The sequence below is a fragment of the Eurosta solidaginis genome, chromosome 5, assembly GCF_040869045.1.
Source record: "Eurosta solidaginis isolate ZX-2024a chromosome 5, ASM4086904v1, whole genome shotgun sequence".
Classification (NCBI taxonomy): Eukaryota; Metazoa; Arthropoda; class Insecta; order Diptera; family Tephritidae; genus Eurosta; species Eurosta solidaginis.
The window spans coordinates 207,994,404-208,012,500 of record NC_090323.1 but is presented as its reverse complement, the minus strand read 5'-3'; the positions used below and the strand labels follow the sequence as shown (position 1 = coordinate 208,012,500).

The window sequence follows — 18,097 nt, the reverse complement described above, 5'->3', positions numbered from 1 at the left end:
AGCTAACAACATCCCCAGAAATGTCAATTTGAAATGTATTATCTCAGAGAGGGGCACATGTTTCGATACGATGCGGTGCCATATCGCTAATTTTGCTATTATATACTAGTATTTTCTAGTTGATAGTTTTTAATATCCATAGTTATGTTATGTTTTTTGGAATCGAGTTTATGAACCCCAATTCGCATCGAGTTGAATGTGGAAATTAGTTCTAGCTGCGAGCTTTATGAGGTATTTCCAATATAAAAAAAATCTTCATCAATCTTCAAACAACCTAAATATACATTGGTCGTCGCTTTTTATTGTAAATTTCGCACATACCTTATTGCTGCCGAAGAAGCTAAAGATCGCTGGGCGTTTCTTGACCCTCGTGCTAATGGTACCCTTCACTGTAAAATGACTTGAGAGTACACGGGAATCCTGTGATGAATCAGGATTTTGTTTTGACAAATCATCGAATGGTATGTCAGTCGGTGGTGTGAAGCCCGATTGATATCTGAAAAATATGAAATTGGTTAATACAACTCGAATGCAAGAACAAAAATTTTAAATAATTAAGGCTATCTGAGCAAACGTGAGCAATCCAAAAATATGTTCATTCTTACACAAAGAAACTTACTTGGCATGCATAAAAAAGTGACTCTTAGGGCTCTTTTCACCGTCTCTTTTTAAGTAAGATTTAGCAATCTAACAGATAGCATCACTTGACATTTTCGTTTTCGTAATAGCCACTATTATGGGACTATCTGACTTTCCACCTCGTATAACAGCTGTTATACTAAATTTCTTAAAAAAAAGACTTCAACCCTTCAAATAAGGCAAAAGAGCGGACCATGACCACATTTTTAATTTTTATACTCAGCTTAGCAGAGCTCACAGAGTATATTAATTTTGTTCGCATAACGGTACCCTGTAACGGCATAAACTAATCGAGATAGATATAGACTTCAAAATATCAAAATGATCTGGGCGAAAAAAGAAATTCATTTAGCCATGTCCGTCCGTCCGCCTGTCTGTCCGTGCACACGATAACTTGAGTAAATTTTTAGGTATCTTAATGAAATTTGGTATGTAGGTTCCTGGGCACTCATCTCAGGTCGCTATTTAAAATGAACGAAATCGGACTATACTCGATATCGAAAATTTCGGAAAACCGAAAAAGTGCGATAATTCATTACCAAGGACGGATAAAGCGATGCAACTTGGTAGGTGGGTTGACCTTATGACGCAGAATAGAAAATTAGTAAAATTTTTGACCATGGGCGTGGCAAAGAAAAAAAAGAAGGTACTTTAAAAGTTTTGCAAGCTGTAATTTGGTAGGAACATTACTCCTATTACTATATGTGTTCTAAATAAGAATTAGCAAAATTGGATGAGGAACACGCCCACTCTTTAAAAAAAATTTTTTTAAATCAAATTTTAACAAAAATTGTATATACATTCAACGCCAGTAATGATATGGTGCAACCAAATACAAAAATAAAAGAAAGTCTCAAAATGGGCGTGGCTCCGCCCTTTTTCATTTAATTTGTCTAGAACAATTTTAATGCTATAAGTCGAACAAAAATTTACCAATCCTTGTGAAATTTTGTAGGGGCATAGCTTCTATGACGATAACTGTTCTCTGTGAAAATGGGTTGAAATCGGTTGAAGCCACGTCCAGTTTTTATACACAGTCTACCGTCTGTTCTTCCGCTCGGCCGTTGACATGATAACTTGAACAATAATCGATATATCTTTACTGAACTTTGTTCACGTAATTATATAAACTCATTTTATCTTGGTATTAAAAATGGGCGAAATCCGACAATGACCACGCCCACTTTTTCGATATCGAAAATTTCGAAAAATGTCATAATTCTATACCAAATACGAAAAAAGGGATGAAACATGGTAATTGGATTGATTTTTTGACGCAAAATATAACTTTAGAAAAAACTTGGGTGTGACACCTACCATATTAAGTAGAAGAAAATGAAAAAGTTCTGCAGGGCGAAATCAGAAGCCCTTGGAATCATGGCAGGAATACTGTTCGTGGTATTACATATATAAATAAATTAGCGATACCCGATAGATGATGTTCTGGGTCACCCTGGTCCACATTTTGGTCGATATCTCGAAAACGCCTTCACATATAAAATTGAGGGTCACTCTCTTTTAAAACCCTCATTAACACCTTTCATTTGATATCCATATCGTACAAACACATTCTAGAGTCACCCCCGGTACAGCTTTATGGCGATATCTCGAAAGGCGTCCACCTATAGAACTATGGCCCACTCCCTTTTAAAATACTCTTTAATACCTTCCATTTGATACCCATGTCATACAAACACATTCCAGGGTTACCCTAGGTTAATTTTCCTAAATTCATATTTTCCATTATTTTGTCTCCAAAGCTCTCAGCTGAGTATGTAATGTTCGGTTACACCCGAACTTAGCTTTCTTTACTTTTTTAATTTGCTGAACGCCTTAACAAAAAAAAAAAAAATTAAATTTCGAAATGTAGAATTTCGAACTTCGAAAGCCGATATCTATTTTTTGGAGGCTAACTTCGAAAACGGAGATAGTACTTTTTATACTTAAGCCTCAATCTCCTCAAAAAAGTTGGTTTGGTCCAATACCCAGAAAAAAAGTTGATTTTGTCGCATAGTGTAATGATAAAATAAATATTGTTAGGCCTTGAGCTCGATTCAAACCCGCGATCTTAAAAGTTTTTTTATGCCGTAGTTAAGCCACTTTTGCGTTGCTAGTATTTAATAACAGTAACGAACCTTTCTATGACTTTAAATGAATCTTCCTTTTCATTTATTGACTCGCCCGCCTTAACAATACCCTCCATACATCGTGCAATAATGGGCGCCACCGCCGATTCAACCTCTGCGGTACCAATAATGAATTCACGAATGCCACCTGTGCGTTTTTCATCTAATTCTTGCAGGCGATTGAAAACCTAAAAATTACAAATATTTAGTGGTTGCAAAATATTATACGGCCGAATTTTTTTAAAATTGATCTGATGGCAAAAGGTTAAAAACAATTTTTACAAACCGTTGGCAACAGTGTACTATAATGTTGTTGTTGTAAATTATTAGTCTTCTGCAATTGATTAGCATATTCGTTTTTCGCATCGTCCGATTGCTGTATTTTTGCAGTCATTATATTCTTATAACGTTCCACCTCGGCGCGACTCAGATTTAGATCCATATCAGCCTTCTTGTAATTGTCAACAGCTTTTTCCGATTCACGAAAAGCTTTCTCATAATTGCGTTTAGCGCGATCTAATGCGCCCAACTGTGCGGTGAGTGTCTGTTGTAGGGATGTGCCTTCATTTAGACAGCGCTATTAAGAAATCGAATGTAGAATCACTCATTATTTTCAGTAAGGTATAATTTATCTATGTAAATGCTTACTTTTCGTTCATCTCGTAACGTTTTGGACAGCACTTGAATGCCTTGTGCGATACGTTGTTCGAGTGATTCCGCAACTACTTCACGTTGACCCGCTAAATCGTTGATTTCTTTTAGAACATTGCGAAAGGCTTGGCAGGATGAAAATCTGAAAGAAAAACAAGAATAAATTTTGACATATTTATGAAACAGAAACAAGATGTTTGAGGCTATCAACGCAAAATTGGTGTAACCCGCAATTTATACCCGTTTTAGTTCTCTTTATGGTGTGAAGTTCCAATCCAATTGAGGAGGAATCCACTTTTTTTAAAAACGACAGTGGTAGACCAAGAGAGGCAGAGGACATAGCATTTTTTTAGTAACGGGTTACACCATAGTTGCACTCATAGCCTAATTATGAGGCCAATAAAATTTTTAAATCTTATAAGATAAAGTCGCTAAAAACTATTGAACGCCCATCACTTCAGACAGAATGCTCCGATTTTAAAACGGTTTTTTTGCATTTGAAAGCTTAGCTACGTGAGATGGACATTTGCAATATAATTTAAAGGTATATAATATAAGGGCGTGGCAAATTGCTAAAAAGTAAACAAAACAAGTAAAGGTGTCTAAGTTCGGGTGTAACCGAACATTATATACTCAGCGTGAGCTTCAATTGTACATTTCATTTCAGATAAATTTACTTTTCTACATAACACGTGGCGCCGCCCATTTACAAAAAAAAAAAAAAAATGTCTCCCCATTTCCTCTTACAGTAAAACTTGATAAGAGAAATATTATTGATTCACTCTGAATGCTGTTATCAATAAAGAAACAAAAAAAAAACCTATTTCTTGCTAAGTTATAGCTTATTATTCTAGTCTACGACCCTTCTAAACTAGTTTTATGTACATATATCTAATTTGCTGTGCTCTTTAACCGATCCCGTCCATTTTTACTAGAAATAAGGAAAATGCGTGTACACAATTTCATTACGATGTGTTAATTTTTCTTCAAGTTATGGCTCCCGAAACATAGAAAATTGCTTAGTCATAAAAGGGGCGGTGCCACGCCCATTTTCAAAAATTTTAGTGTTTTCCAATTTAAGATTATAATTCAATTTAGAAAGTAAAATTCTATTGACACAAAGCTCTTTTTCGCTAAGATATAGCTTATTATTTTCGTCTACGACCCTTTTAATCTTTTATATAAAAGTGGGCGTGGTCTTTAACCGATCTCGTCCATTTTTCCTAGAAATATTTCCTGCTATTGGGAAACTGTGTGTACCCAATTTTATTATGATTCGTTAATTTTTCTTCGAGTTATGGTTTCCGAAACATAGAAAATTGCTTAGTCATAAAGGGGAGGTGCCACGCCCATTTTTTTTAAATTTAAAGTTTTCCTATTTATTGTTATAAATCCACTTGGGAAATGAAATACCATTGATATAAAGCTCTTTTTTGCAAAGATATAGCTTAATTTATTCGTCCACGACCCTTTTAAAAATCTTTTATATAAAAGTGGGCGTGGCCTTCAACCGATCTCGTCCATTTTTTCCATAACTATTTCCTGCTATAGGAAAAATTTGTGTACCCAATTTTATTACGATCCGTTAATTTTTCTTCGAGTTATGGCTCCCGAAACATAGAAAATTGCTTAGTCATAAAGGGGGAGGTGCCACGCCCATTTTTTAAAATTTGAAGTTTTCCTATTTATTGTTATAAATACACTTGGGAAATGAAATACAATTGATATAAAGCTCTTTTTTGCAAAGATATAGCTTATTTTATTCGTCCACGACCCTTTTAAAAATATTTTATATAAAAATGGGCGTGGTCCTTAACCGATTTCGTAAATTTTTCTTCAAAGCATTTCCTATAGTAAAGGCAACCGCTCTGCCGAATTTTGTTACGATATGTTTAACGGTTTTTGATTTATGATTAATAATATTTGTAAAATTGATTTTATCACAAATGGGTGGGCCACGCCCAAATTTAAAAAATGTTTCCAAATTTTTATCAAAAGTCTCAATATCAGTTCACATGTCAAATTTCAACATTCTAGGTGTATTATTTACTAAATTATCAGGTTTTTTGTGTTTTCCAAAATTTTATATATATGAAAAGTGGGCGTGGTTATCATCCGATTTCACTCATTTTCAATACCAATCTATTCTGGGTCCAGATAAGCTAGTGTACCAAATTTGGTGAAGATATCTCAATATTTACTCAAGTTATCGTGCTACCGGACGGACGGACATGGCTCAATCAAATGTTTTTTCGATACTGATGATTTTGATATATGGAAGTCTATCTATCTCGATTCCTTTATACCTGTACAACCAACCGTTATCCAATCAAAGTTAATATACTCTGTGTGCAAAGCACATCACAACTCTTGTTTGTGATGACGACCGTCACAAACGTTGTAAGTACTTTAATTTACGGGCATGCCGGACATTTTTAAAGAGAAGCTATCGCTGTTCGGCTGGTTGATATTCTACATTTATCTGCGCCTACGCACCATTATATGAACCGGCTGCTGTCAATAAAAACCATTTCAATATAAAACTCAAAAAGACTAACAAGGTGTTAGCCATAATCATGCCAGCATAGGCGAGGAAGGCGTCTTTAGTCTATATTGGAGCGATTTTTCGTCATAGCTTGCCAAATTTGGTTTGGAGACAAACCGGTTTCGGCCTTGCGCTATCAGCAATGGCATTTTCCGAAAATTGGAACGTTTTTCCGTAATCTCGTGTCAAATTTGGCGACAAATAAAACGAATGATGGTGCAACGCCGAAACCGATTTGTTTGCAAACCAAATTTGACAAGGGGGACGGAAAATCGTTCCAATATATATCAATTATCCAGCCTGTTTAAAATTCAATAAACCAAACCGAATCGGTCTTTGGTTTCACAGTCAGAACATTCAGACTCGAGGATAAAACATCCAACCAAACGGGCTGAGGTTGATTGACTTCGAAAGCGCCAGTGTTCTGGATGTTTGTACTTTATGAGCATCAAATATCAACTGTGGCCATTACCTCGTTGCAGCCCTCCATTGCTATTGAGAAGCTGCATACGGAACAGACTAATGGTTCCATTCCGCTCCAAGGTCAGCTGAAAGCAATATTCAACCTATCGATGGGGAACGTCGCGCTACTTCTGAAGACGGTGCTGCCTATGAGGCCACGATGCGTATGGAAGCCAAAACTCAGTATATATCGAACCCGATACGTCTATCCCTGACGACGGAATATACGTTGCGCCAACCGACAACGCGAATATCCCGGATTTACTACAGAAGGAGCTTCTCGGGCCGCTCGTAGCCAAACAAGACTTCAGAAAAAGCGACTCGCCAACCTGTGATTTTTTATTTCATAATTTCTATTTTCTCTGGCTTGAATAATAATAGCTTGGCGCCATATACTTCCAACTCCGAGCAAAATGTGCTAGACAGATGAATTATGCTGAGAAGCTTTTCATGTCAGTTATATCCCTGGGAGGAATTTTCTAATTTAACTTTTCCCGGGATTTGACCGTAGCACCTTCGGTATGGTAGACCAGTCTACGTCTATATCATGCGGCCTTCAGTTGCTGTACATACATATTTGTATCTATTATTAAAGACACATTTTTATTTATTCTGAACTTATTGGCCATAATCCAATTTATTCGTACTTTCCATAAGCTCTATCGTTAATAATAGAAATATAAAAATTATATATTTTAGCAGCAAATCACACAAAATAAGACATTCGTTTATCTATAAATATGTACATTAACCTGGGTCGATTTGTATAGACGAAAGTTAACCGATATAGCTCCATCGATTTTTCGATAGGATTTGGGCTCAGGAAAAAAAGTTCCTCTACGCATACCCAAAAAATATAATTTTGGAGCCTGCGAAAAAAAAATGGCGAAAGGGTCAATTTTTCGACCAAAACACTCCCCAAAACCCAAAAAATATTTTTTTTTTTAACAACTGTTGTAAAAACGTTGGCGATAACAGTTTTTGAAAAAAAAAATATTTTTTGGGTTTTGGGGAGTGTTTTGGTCGAAAATTTTACCCTTTCGCCAATTTTTTTTTCGCAGGCTCGAAAATTTTTTTTTTGGGTATGCGTAGGGGAACTTTTTTTCCTCAGCCCAAATTCTATCGAAAAATCGATGGCGCGATATCGATTAATAAATCGACCCAGCCTAGTGTACATACATATATATTTAATCTCAAAAATAAGCAAGCGCCTTACACCTGTTCAAATAAGTACAGAATGAAAAAAACGGCGAACTGGGGCTACCACATATGTATGGTGAATTTTTTACTTAACGTAAACCATGCCAAAAACTGTGAGGTGAACTCAATGTTGAGTTCAATTGACCTCGACTTTGTACTATACAAATGCATTTTACCCAAACTGTTGCATGTATTTATTAAAAATTCTTAATACCAACCCGGTTGACAGCATTATTCGACTTGGTTTTAAGAAGCCGGAAAACCAAAATCCCTTAATATATAAATAAAATAAATAGTTGGAGCGATTTACCTTCGAGAAGATGAAGGCCAAGCGTCTCTTCTAATTTGCGTCATGCTCCTTATAATTTTCCTTACAAAATTGACGGGACGGAGACCTACATGTTTTATGCCGACTTTGAATGGCATCTGCGAGGCAGATGAATTTTCACTGAGAAGCTTTTCATGGCAGAAATACAAGGTGTTTGCCAAATCACTGCCAAGCGGCGACTTAGATTGCTTTTGGAGTGTTCGGACTTTCGGTGATACCGACAGCGATTATCGAAGGAGGTATAATGATGAGCTATAAAACCTTTACGCAGATATGAAGACAGTGCAACGAATAAAAGAGCTCAAAGGCTTCGCTGAATGGACGAAAGTGGTCCTGCCAAGAAAGTATTTCAATCGACACCGCCATTTTGAAGCACATGCAAAGAGTGATCTGCGCTGAGTTGGGAGAGGCAAGTACAGGCCGACTTGACCTCCCTTGGTGCATCCAATTGGCGTCAGTTATCTCGTAACATGAGTCGCTGAGGTGACCTGGGACGAAACGAGTAAAATCGCTTACCCCATTAAGCGCCAATAATGATCTTGATGATGCCACATGCATGCAACAGTAATTGTACCCAACATCCAGGGCCGTAATAAAATCCTCAAATCTCTTGCCGACAGAACTTGGGGTAAGGATAAAGAGACGTCCATTATCACTTAAAAAGCAATTAGCCGGCCGCGTGCATGCTACGCGTCACCGATATGGTCGGTAAGCCTAAAGGTTACTCACTGCAAGAAAATACAGGCTTGCCAAAATACTGATACCAGAATCAGTACAAGCTGTCTTCTTATGTCCCCAGAATACCACCTACACAGTGAGGCGAGAGTACTCCCTATTGGGAAATACTGACAAACCAGTTTTTGTTTAGTACCAAAAAACCTAAGCATCCCAATAGACATCTTATTGAGGACGCCCCGCCTCCCGCGGGCTTAAGAAGTCATCTTCGAAAGCATTATGAGGAAATACGACACCTATGAACACAGCCGTATGTAGAAGAAAAACACAAACAGGTCCTTAGTGATATCCACAAAAAGGCGTCGGACCTCTATGCCAGGAATTGTCTGGTGAGCCCCGTTCATGAATATAAATACCCTGAACTCGCAGAATAGGAAAACATTCTCCCTAGGGAGACGCGCGTCGCTATAGGTCAACTTCGTTCTGGATACTGTAATAGGTTAAAATCTTACCTCTCCTGAATCAACTCCGACACACATAATGTATGTTCTAACATGACACAAACCATCTTTGTTTATATAATCGCTCAAATTTCAATCAGTTTGTTTTAAGATCATTCTGCAATTTCAGACTTGTATTGCCACACTCTAGGGATGCGGCCAACCTTTTCAACTGGGAGGTGTCACACCGCCATCTTTTTAATGGCAATGTGGAACCAACGCCTCTTACAGCACTCTCACTTTGGTCCAGCCCTGGACTCCTGTAAGAGGATATTGATGACAGTTTGTTAGTGATCGCACCTATTGGATGGGGACGAAGCACTGCTACAACAACAACATGCTACATTTTCCACTGTATTCATATATGCAAAACTTTTGCACAGCCATCACTTGTACGTAATTGCCGGTCTCCTGCGTGGGCTTTTGCTACTTGAAAACAAAATTAAACTTTTATGCGGTTGTGAAATTTTATTAGGAATATATTTATGCGAAATAATAATATAAATATACTCTAAGCCAAATTATACTCATCAAACGCATAAAACATGACAAGCAATTTAGTCCATTTTCCGCTGGTAAAACATTTCGTTGTAGGTGTAATTTGCTAATTTAACAAGTAAGAAAGTCTAAGTTCGGGTGAGACCGAACATTACACACCCAGCTGTGCACTTGAAACACTGTTGTTGTTGGCTTTGTGTGGTTAATAGATACAGAGGCTACCACTAATGAAATTGAGCGGGTAAAAATGCAGATTAACAGTTGTAGCTATGAAAAAATTGTTATGCCAAATTTCGTTCAGATTTGAAGTGTTTTGGAAAGTAAAACAAAACACAAAAAAAAAAAAAAAAGGGGGGAGGGGGGGGGTCGTGTCCATTTTCAAAATTTGTTTAAGGTTTGTTCTTAGCTCATCCACGCCACTATTGAGGTAGAATATCACTCAACTGTGGTTAAATACCATAGAGTTATGGCAAACTTTGTTGAGGTTAGGCCTTTAGGAAAAGTGGGGGTGATCTTTAACCGATTTTGATTAGCTTCACGTCTATATAATTTGGCAACGATAGTGTCTCTGCCAAATTTCAATGTAATATCCTTAATGGCTTTTGATTTACGGCTTGTTAAATTTCCAAATTTTCTTCTTCTAAATATGGATGGTGGCACGCCCATATTCCAAAATTTTTTGGAATATATATGTTTTGCGTTATAAAACCAATCAACCTACCAAATTTCGTTACCTTAGCGCTATTCGTTTTTGATTTATCTCATTTTTTCCATTTTTCTAAATTTTCGGTACGTCCGATTTGGCTCATTTTCAATACATAAATATTATGGGTCCACATAAGACCGTATACCGAATTTCGTGAAGATATATCAATATTGGCTCAAGTTATCGTGTTAATGGACAGACGGAAGGACGGGCATGACATAATAAAACTTTTTTTCGTTACTGATGATTTTGATATATGGAAGTATATATTTATCTCGATTCCTTTATACCTGTACAACCAACCGTTATCCCACCAAAGTTATAATACCCTGTGTACAAGTACAGCTGGGTATAAAAATAGAACACATAAAAACTTTATAAACATTTTTTTGTTAAAACTTTATTATTTTAGGCGCCTTCTTTGAACATTCATTATACAAATTTTGTATAATTCAAAACAATTTAACACATTTTTTTGTCATCCTCCTACTAACTATTTAAATTCTACATTTTTCATGATGCACAGATTCGCAATAAACTACCCTGAAAAAATTCGATTAGTCTAGAGTGAGTCCGGGATGAGTCGCAAAGGAGTATGCAACTAATGCCAGTTTTGATCTCTTTGTATGCGTTGAACTGTTCCCTTTTTTTTTTTTTTGAGCATGTCCTATAAAGAGACTAATTGCTTCCATTTATACCCGAACGGAAATGATAGCACCAATCCACTTTGTACCCATATGGGAACGAATGAAGACTAATCGCTTTTATCATCAAAAAGCGTTAGTTTTCGTATGATACGAGGTTAAGTACATTTTAAAGGCAATATTAAAGCTTGCAAAAAATTCTTAGATACATCTATGTAAAAAAAAATTATTAAGTCGCCAACTCATTCCAAGAGATATGGGCCGACGATAATGGAACATATGGTCCAAGTCATTTAGGCTCGGAATAGGGCTCTGCATTTATTTTAAATAATTCACTTCGTTGGCACTTTTTTACGTATCTTCAAATGGGCTACATAGATTTCAACCTTACTAATCCCAAAAGGAACTAGAGGGGATCAATTATGCCGCAATGTGGACAACAAACGAGATCAATCGGAGACCGCGCTCTTTAGGGATTAGTCGCACTATTTTTTGCTGGATAGTTTACATATATTTCTACAAATACATAATTTTTTATTGAAAATGTATTTATGTATGTATGTATGTATGTATTTTCACTTAATATGCACTTGTCATTTACACATGGCGCCATATGCTTTACCCACAGTTCGGTAGCTTTTGCCATCGAGGTCTCTGACGTCACATTACTCATACGCCAGCGCATCTTTAATTCTTTCCTTACTTGATTTGTGCATATAGGTATGTACATTCGTTTGTATGTATATTTGTTCTATGTAATGCACTTACATATAGGAATGCATGCCGCCTCTACTTAATTATACAAGTCGTGTGCGTTCTTCAACTTACACCATATATGGGGTTGGCTTGTCACAATTACAATTGACATGAGAATACGCCTCACTTTGCGAATGACTTAAGCGTGACAAATTAGCACACATTTAATTTGCATTCAAAAGCCGCGCTGTCATATTCATGTAACCTTTTTGAGTGATTAGAATAGAAGTAGCAATATTTGTTTCTCTTATTGCAAATATGCATGAATAAATGACAAAGGCGGCCACCGTGGTTTAATGGTAGCGCGCTCCGCCTACCACACCGTATGCCCTGGGTTCGAACCCCGGGCAAAGCAACATCAAAATTTTAGAAACAAGGTTTTTCAATTAAAAGAAAATTTTTCTAAGCGGGGTCGCCCCTCGGCAGTGTTTGGCAAGCGCTCCGAGTGTATTTGTGCCATGAAAAGCTCTCAGTGAAAACTCATCTGCCTTGCAGATGCCGTTCGGAGTCGGCATAAGACATGTAGGTCCGGTCCGGCCAATTTGTAGGGAAAATCAAGAGGAGCACGACGCAAATTGGAAGAGAAGGTTGGCCTTAGATCTCTTCGGAGGTTATCGCGCCTTACATTTATTTATTTAAATGACAAAGGTAATATATGAAATATGCAAGGAATATTTTTATCAAATCTAGAAGGAAAAAGTTCTAGCAGGTTATTCTAATTACATAGATAAAGAAATGCAGGGCGCGAGGTTAGGTTAGGTTGAACTGGCCGGTCCACGAGGACCTCACACAGACTGAATAAGTCCATAGTGTTACCAGAAGTTTGTTTTAACGACCAAACTGAAAAACCCTATCAAAAACCAGGACCTATGTTATAAAATAACTCCGTCCTCTTGGCAAATACTAGAAGCTTCCTAGGATTTAAGCCACTTGCTGCTTCTAGATCCGACAGCTGTTTCACTCCTAATAGCTGGAGTTTTAGCCTGGCAAGAGCAGGGCAAGTGCACAGAACGTGCTCGATCGTTTCCTCCTCCAACCCGCACTTCCTACATCTGCTATCACTGACCAAGCCTAATTTAAAGGCATGTAACGCCAGAAGGCAGTGTCCAGTCAGAATACCCGTCATGAGTCTACAGTCCTCTCTTTATAATGATAGAAGCAACTTTGTTAGCCCCGCGCTTGAACCCACGCCTTTCCTGCTTGGTCGATCATGTGCACCTCTCGCCTTCGCTTAATTTCGCCCAGTCTAATTGGGACGTCTACGGAGCAAGCTTCAAGGGATGCACCCTTTTTAGCTAATTCATCCGCTTTTTCATTCCCATCTATTCCCATATGCCCTGGGACCCAATATAGATGTATGCTTCTCCCTGTCCCGATTCTCTCCAGGGACTGCTTACACTCTAACACGCATTTAGATGCTGTGGTATGCGAGATTATTGCCTTAACTGCTGCTTGACTGTCAATATAAAAATTAGCACGATAATCTGCTTCTCTTCCAATATGCGTCTTGGTCATTTTAATTTTTCATACAAATATGCGGGACGGGACATACAAACATGTTTTATGCCGACTCCGGACGGCATCTGCAAAGCCGATGAACTTTCACTGAGAAGTTTTTCATGGCAGAAATACACTCGCAGTGTTTGCCAAATCTCTGACGAAAGCCGACCCCGCTTAGAAAAACTTTTTTCTAGTGAAATTTTTTTTCTAAGTGTTCGATTTTGCTTTGCTTGAAACCAAGATCTTCGGTGTGGTAGGCACTGGTGATACCCGCATTTGATAATCTTGTACCTTGTACTGTCAATATCTGAACTTTCCTTCTGACTGAAAAAATATAGTGGGAATCAAATTAGAGAGTGGGCACTATAATCATGAATAAGCAGTTCAGATATACATAAAGGCTATCAAATCGAAATTGGATTGCTTTTGAAATAGCTGCGATTACTCAATTCTTCCACCAATTCATCGGATTTAACCACATAAGAATGAATCATTTTCTTTGAGTATGCACCTTTTGGTGAAAACCCTCCCAACACTTTGGCACCACGCCTTTACACACATTTATTGACCCCCAGCGGGTTAGTAGCTTAGAATATACCCGCGGCAGGTATGCTTGTCGTAAGAGGCGACTAAAATACCAAATTGATTTAAGGGGTTATCTAGCGCAAGCCTTTCAAGGTGTTGCCAGCGCAAAATATAGCTTCTCCAACCCAATTACCAACCTTACCTACCCGTGGCGAGTCCTGTTACTTTAACAGCCGAGGCACTGGTGACCCCAAGTTCCTCATGGATCTAGGGGGTGGGAGGGCGGTATGGCCTTGAAGGTTTTATGTGGTCATAATAAATCGTTCCCGAGATGGTCGGGATGGTGCCTTAATGGTGATTGTTACGGGACGTACCGTATCTGCATCCGACAAAAGACCATCAACATCGATAACACTCCCCAAGCCCTTCGGTGAGTGTCCTTATCGCCACAACAACATCAACAACACTTTTTTTGAGTCCTATCCAAACTTACTAAAAATCTTAACAGCCCCGAGCGTGAGAGAGCGCGAAACTATCGCGTTAGGAAACCTATTTCTAGTTTTGTCTCCTCGCAGTGTTATTAACTTACACTTCTAACACTGTGACGTCCTACGAAATAGCGATTGTCACCCTTTATAATCCTTTTGAACGCGTTCTTAACTGCTTCAGTCGTAGATGGTTTTGAGCTAATCGCTCCCTTTCGTTAATTAATTTTAATACATATAGTTCAAACTATAGCGCTGTTTGTAAAAGTGTGCACACCAGCCATGACTGCCAGCTGCGCTGCTTTGCATCCGATAAGAACCGAATCCCAATTTTTCTGCAAGAGGATTTATAGAAGCGCAAATATATGCAGAGATGCAGATTTTTTTCATCCAACTAAAGTTTAATCTGCATGTCTCTACACTGGCGTGAGTTTGGAATAGTTTAATAAAAGCAGTAGTAGACTTCAAAAGTTGTTTCGCACGATGTATGGTTCTCACGTATAATTTTAAAAAAATTTCACAAGGTTCTATCTGTTCCTGTTTCTCGCCCCTCAGCGCTCAGCGCCCATTTCCCCTTCTTTTACAGTTGATTTTTTCCCCTCAACAGATAAACTCACAGGTCACTGTAGGCTGAAGAGCCATATGCATAAATTGGGCATATCGTCTAGTAGCTTCTGTCCATTCTGTGATGTCGAAGATGAGTCTGCAGAACACATCCTGAAGGAATGTGATGCAGTCGCGAGACGAAGACTTAGGATCCTAGGATCATCCAAATTAGAAAATGGTCACATACGCTCTCTCAAGCCGAGAACCATTCTGGATTTTCTCAGAGAACTAAACTTCGATGAGGTGTTGTAAAGAGAATGAGGGCACAATAGACCAATAGGTCGCAGTGCTTAACCTCACAACATCTATCTATCTATCTTCCCCTCACCAGCTCCTCTTTCTTGGCCTATAACCCTCTCCCTCATTCTCTTCTTAATCCCCTCTTATTCCAACTCGCTCAGTCTTTCTAGGAGAGTTTCCTCCTAACTCTACCGGTGCCTCTACCTCAACTACCAACTCATCTCTACCACAATACCTACGTCTACCTATGCCTCTGCCTTTCCCTTTTTTATTTTATTGCACGCTGGGGTAGCGCACTGCCTTCAAGTGCCTAAATGAAACCAGGCTAATCCTGTCACTGGGGGAAAGGCGATTTGGTCGCCACTGCTTCGCGTGCGCATTTCTCTGCCCTCCCTTTCAGCACGCATCAATTGCGTCATAACTAGAAAGGCCATCTCACAGCATTCCAACAATCTATTTGTCTGCACATTTAGGGAACTACTTTCCTAATGGAAGGCTCCTCTCCAAAAACTCTGTGTACAGATTGTTTTGACGTCAAAACGAGTGCAGTGAAACATGACGTATTCTGCGTTTTCCAATTCGGTGGGATGATGTGTACAGAAAGGATCCTCCTATATACTACGCTTATATAGATATTCCTTGATGCTACCGTGTCCGCTAAATATCTGTGTGAGGTGGTAGTTTAGTTCGCCGTGTTTCCACTCGTACCATTCCGCTATATTCCGAACTAGCATGAATGTCTAGCGCCCTTTATTCGAGGCGTCCCACCTAACTATTGTTCGTGACCTTGCACTTTTCTTGGCATCTTCATATGGTCGGCCGATTCCAATGCCATACAGATCGGTAATTTCACTTGACAGTAAACTGTTGGACAAAATCTAACGGGTAGTTTCGCCGATGTTGGGCATTATTCGCGTTAGGGCTCCACTTACTCTAGAGACGTTCTCGCCCACCGCCCTGAAGAGCTCCTTAAAAGTTTAGTTTTGAGTCAGTGTTTACTCCTAAATATTTCAAAAAAAGCTTTGAATTTATTTGACAGGCTGTTATGGTTAGGACTAACTTATCCACAGTCCAGTTTGAGCTCACCAAAACCACTTCTGTCTTATTGCTAGCCATTTCCAGCCCCGTCTTCGTCAGCCTCTACCTCTTACTCTATCAGTACCTCTACCTCTACATTTCATGGTAATCAGCCAAGGCTTTTGCAAGTTATGAATATATTCTCGCCTTAATATTGGTGCTATCGTATGAGTAGCTACTAGGCCGAACTTTTGAGACATGTGTTTTCGTCTGCTAACCAAGATCTTCTAGACATCACTTTTAAGTGGATGAATGTACGATGATGATGATCTTTCGGGACATATGATTCGTCTCATCACACTAAATTCCTTAAAATCACGTATGTAGCAAAGGCGATGGGATATATATATTCCCATAGCCGTCCCTAACGCTAACCCTTTCCCTCTTGTATTTTGTATTATTAACTATTTTCTTGTCTGCTAAACGTAATGTCGAACACAGAAACAACAACACAAAGGTAATTATTGATTGTTCCCATCTCATCATTAATTACCAAAATGTTCGTGGCCTACGATCAAAACTCGCCCCTTTTTTCCTTAATAGCTTCACTTTTACGGCACAAGTAGTCGCCTTTACGGATACCTGGCTTAAGCCTGATAATTTCAACTGTGAGGTATTTCCAAATAAATATGCTGTTTATAGGCGTGACCATATTTCTAGAGCGGGAGGTGTCCTTATTGCTGTTGATTCTAACCTCTCATCTGAGTTGATTTTGCTGGACAATATCTCTCATATCGAATTTATAGCAGTTAGGCTTTCATTCGGTACCTCTAGCGTAATTGTTTGCTGTTCGTACATTCCACCTTGTTCGGATATGGATGTTTATGCTAGTCATAGCTCGGCCATCTTCGATTTGCATTCGCAGTTAGGTGATAATGATCGACTTGTTGTTGTTGGAGATTTTAACTTGCCAGCAGTTAGTTGGGTTAATATGAGTGATTCAAACTTTTTAACTCCCACTGCTCAACACGATTTTCTCAATTGCCTGTTAGACTCATCTCTTCTTCAGATTAACAACGTTCCAAATAGTATAAACAAAATGCTGGATTTAGTATTTGTGGATGGCTCGGTGGGTACTGCCCTTACTCAGATTCCACCTTTATCCCTTCCAGAAGACCCTCTGCACACTACGCTTGAGATATCACTAGATATCAGTCTACCCCGCAGGATTCAAGTACAGGATCGACCCCGTTCTAGATGTTTCTACAAAGCGAATTTCATTATGCTTAATGATCTGTTGGCTTCCCATGATTGGTCGGATCTCTATGCTTGCACTGATGTCGATTCGGCAATCTCCATATTTTACAGTACACGTCACAGCTTTTTTGATACCTGTATTCCTACTCGCTATACCCTGCGTTCGAATAAGCCGCCTCAGACTTAATAACATAAAATCTAAGCTTTATAAGAGATTCAAGAAAACTGGAACATCTGCAAACTTCTCTAAATACCTAATAGCTCGTTCTAACTTTCACCGTCCTAATCAGCTTTGTTATAAAGATTACTTAAGTTGTTGTAAAGCTAAATTTTTTGAAAATCCAAAAAAGTTTTACAGTTTCATAAATTCAAAACGGAAAACTTCTGGGTATTCTTCCTCATTAACCTTTGGTTGTAAAAAAGCTTGCACTGATGACGTTGCTGATGATGGCACAACGTCGAAACCGTTCCAATATAAAATTATCTATGTTAGATCTTCCTCTTGCTGTCAGCAAGGACGCTAAAGCAATTAAAGGCATTCTCCCGATGCACTCAGTGCTCCGGTGGGATTCGGTCTTTTTTAATAGATAATATCTCTGATCAGACATATGACAAGAAATATGACTATAGCGAAGTAATTTTGGCAGGCACACTTTTTGTGAACAAATCTCAGCACTTAAAAACTATCTTCAAAATTTATTTATTACATGTAAATAAGATGGCCATCAAACAAAAGT

General features: G+C 38.5%; 1 protein-coding gene across 10 annotated transcripts in view; it reads right to left on the bottom strand.

The window, feature by feature from the left end:
• Nucleotides 1–18,097, bottom strand: part of Cip4 (formin-binding protein 1-like Cip4) — a 142,258-nt gene that overhangs the window by 22,780 nt on the left and 101,381 nt on the right. For all 10 annotated transcript variants that reach the window (XM_067787826.1, XM_067787827.1, XM_067787830.1 and 7 more), the window contains exons 4-7: nucleotides 3,414–3,558; nucleotides 3,052–3,342; nucleotides 2,775–2,953; nucleotides 322–496 (exon numbers count right to left, since the gene is read on the bottom strand). In XM_067787826.1, the coding sequence (XP_067643927.1) occupies nucleotides 322–496; nucleotides 2,775–2,953; nucleotides 3,052–3,342; nucleotides 3,414–3,558 (790 nt within the window). The remainder of the gene's footprint in view (nucleotides 1–321; nucleotides 497–2,774; nucleotides 2,954–3,051; nucleotides 3,343–3,413; nucleotides 3,559–18,097) is intronic.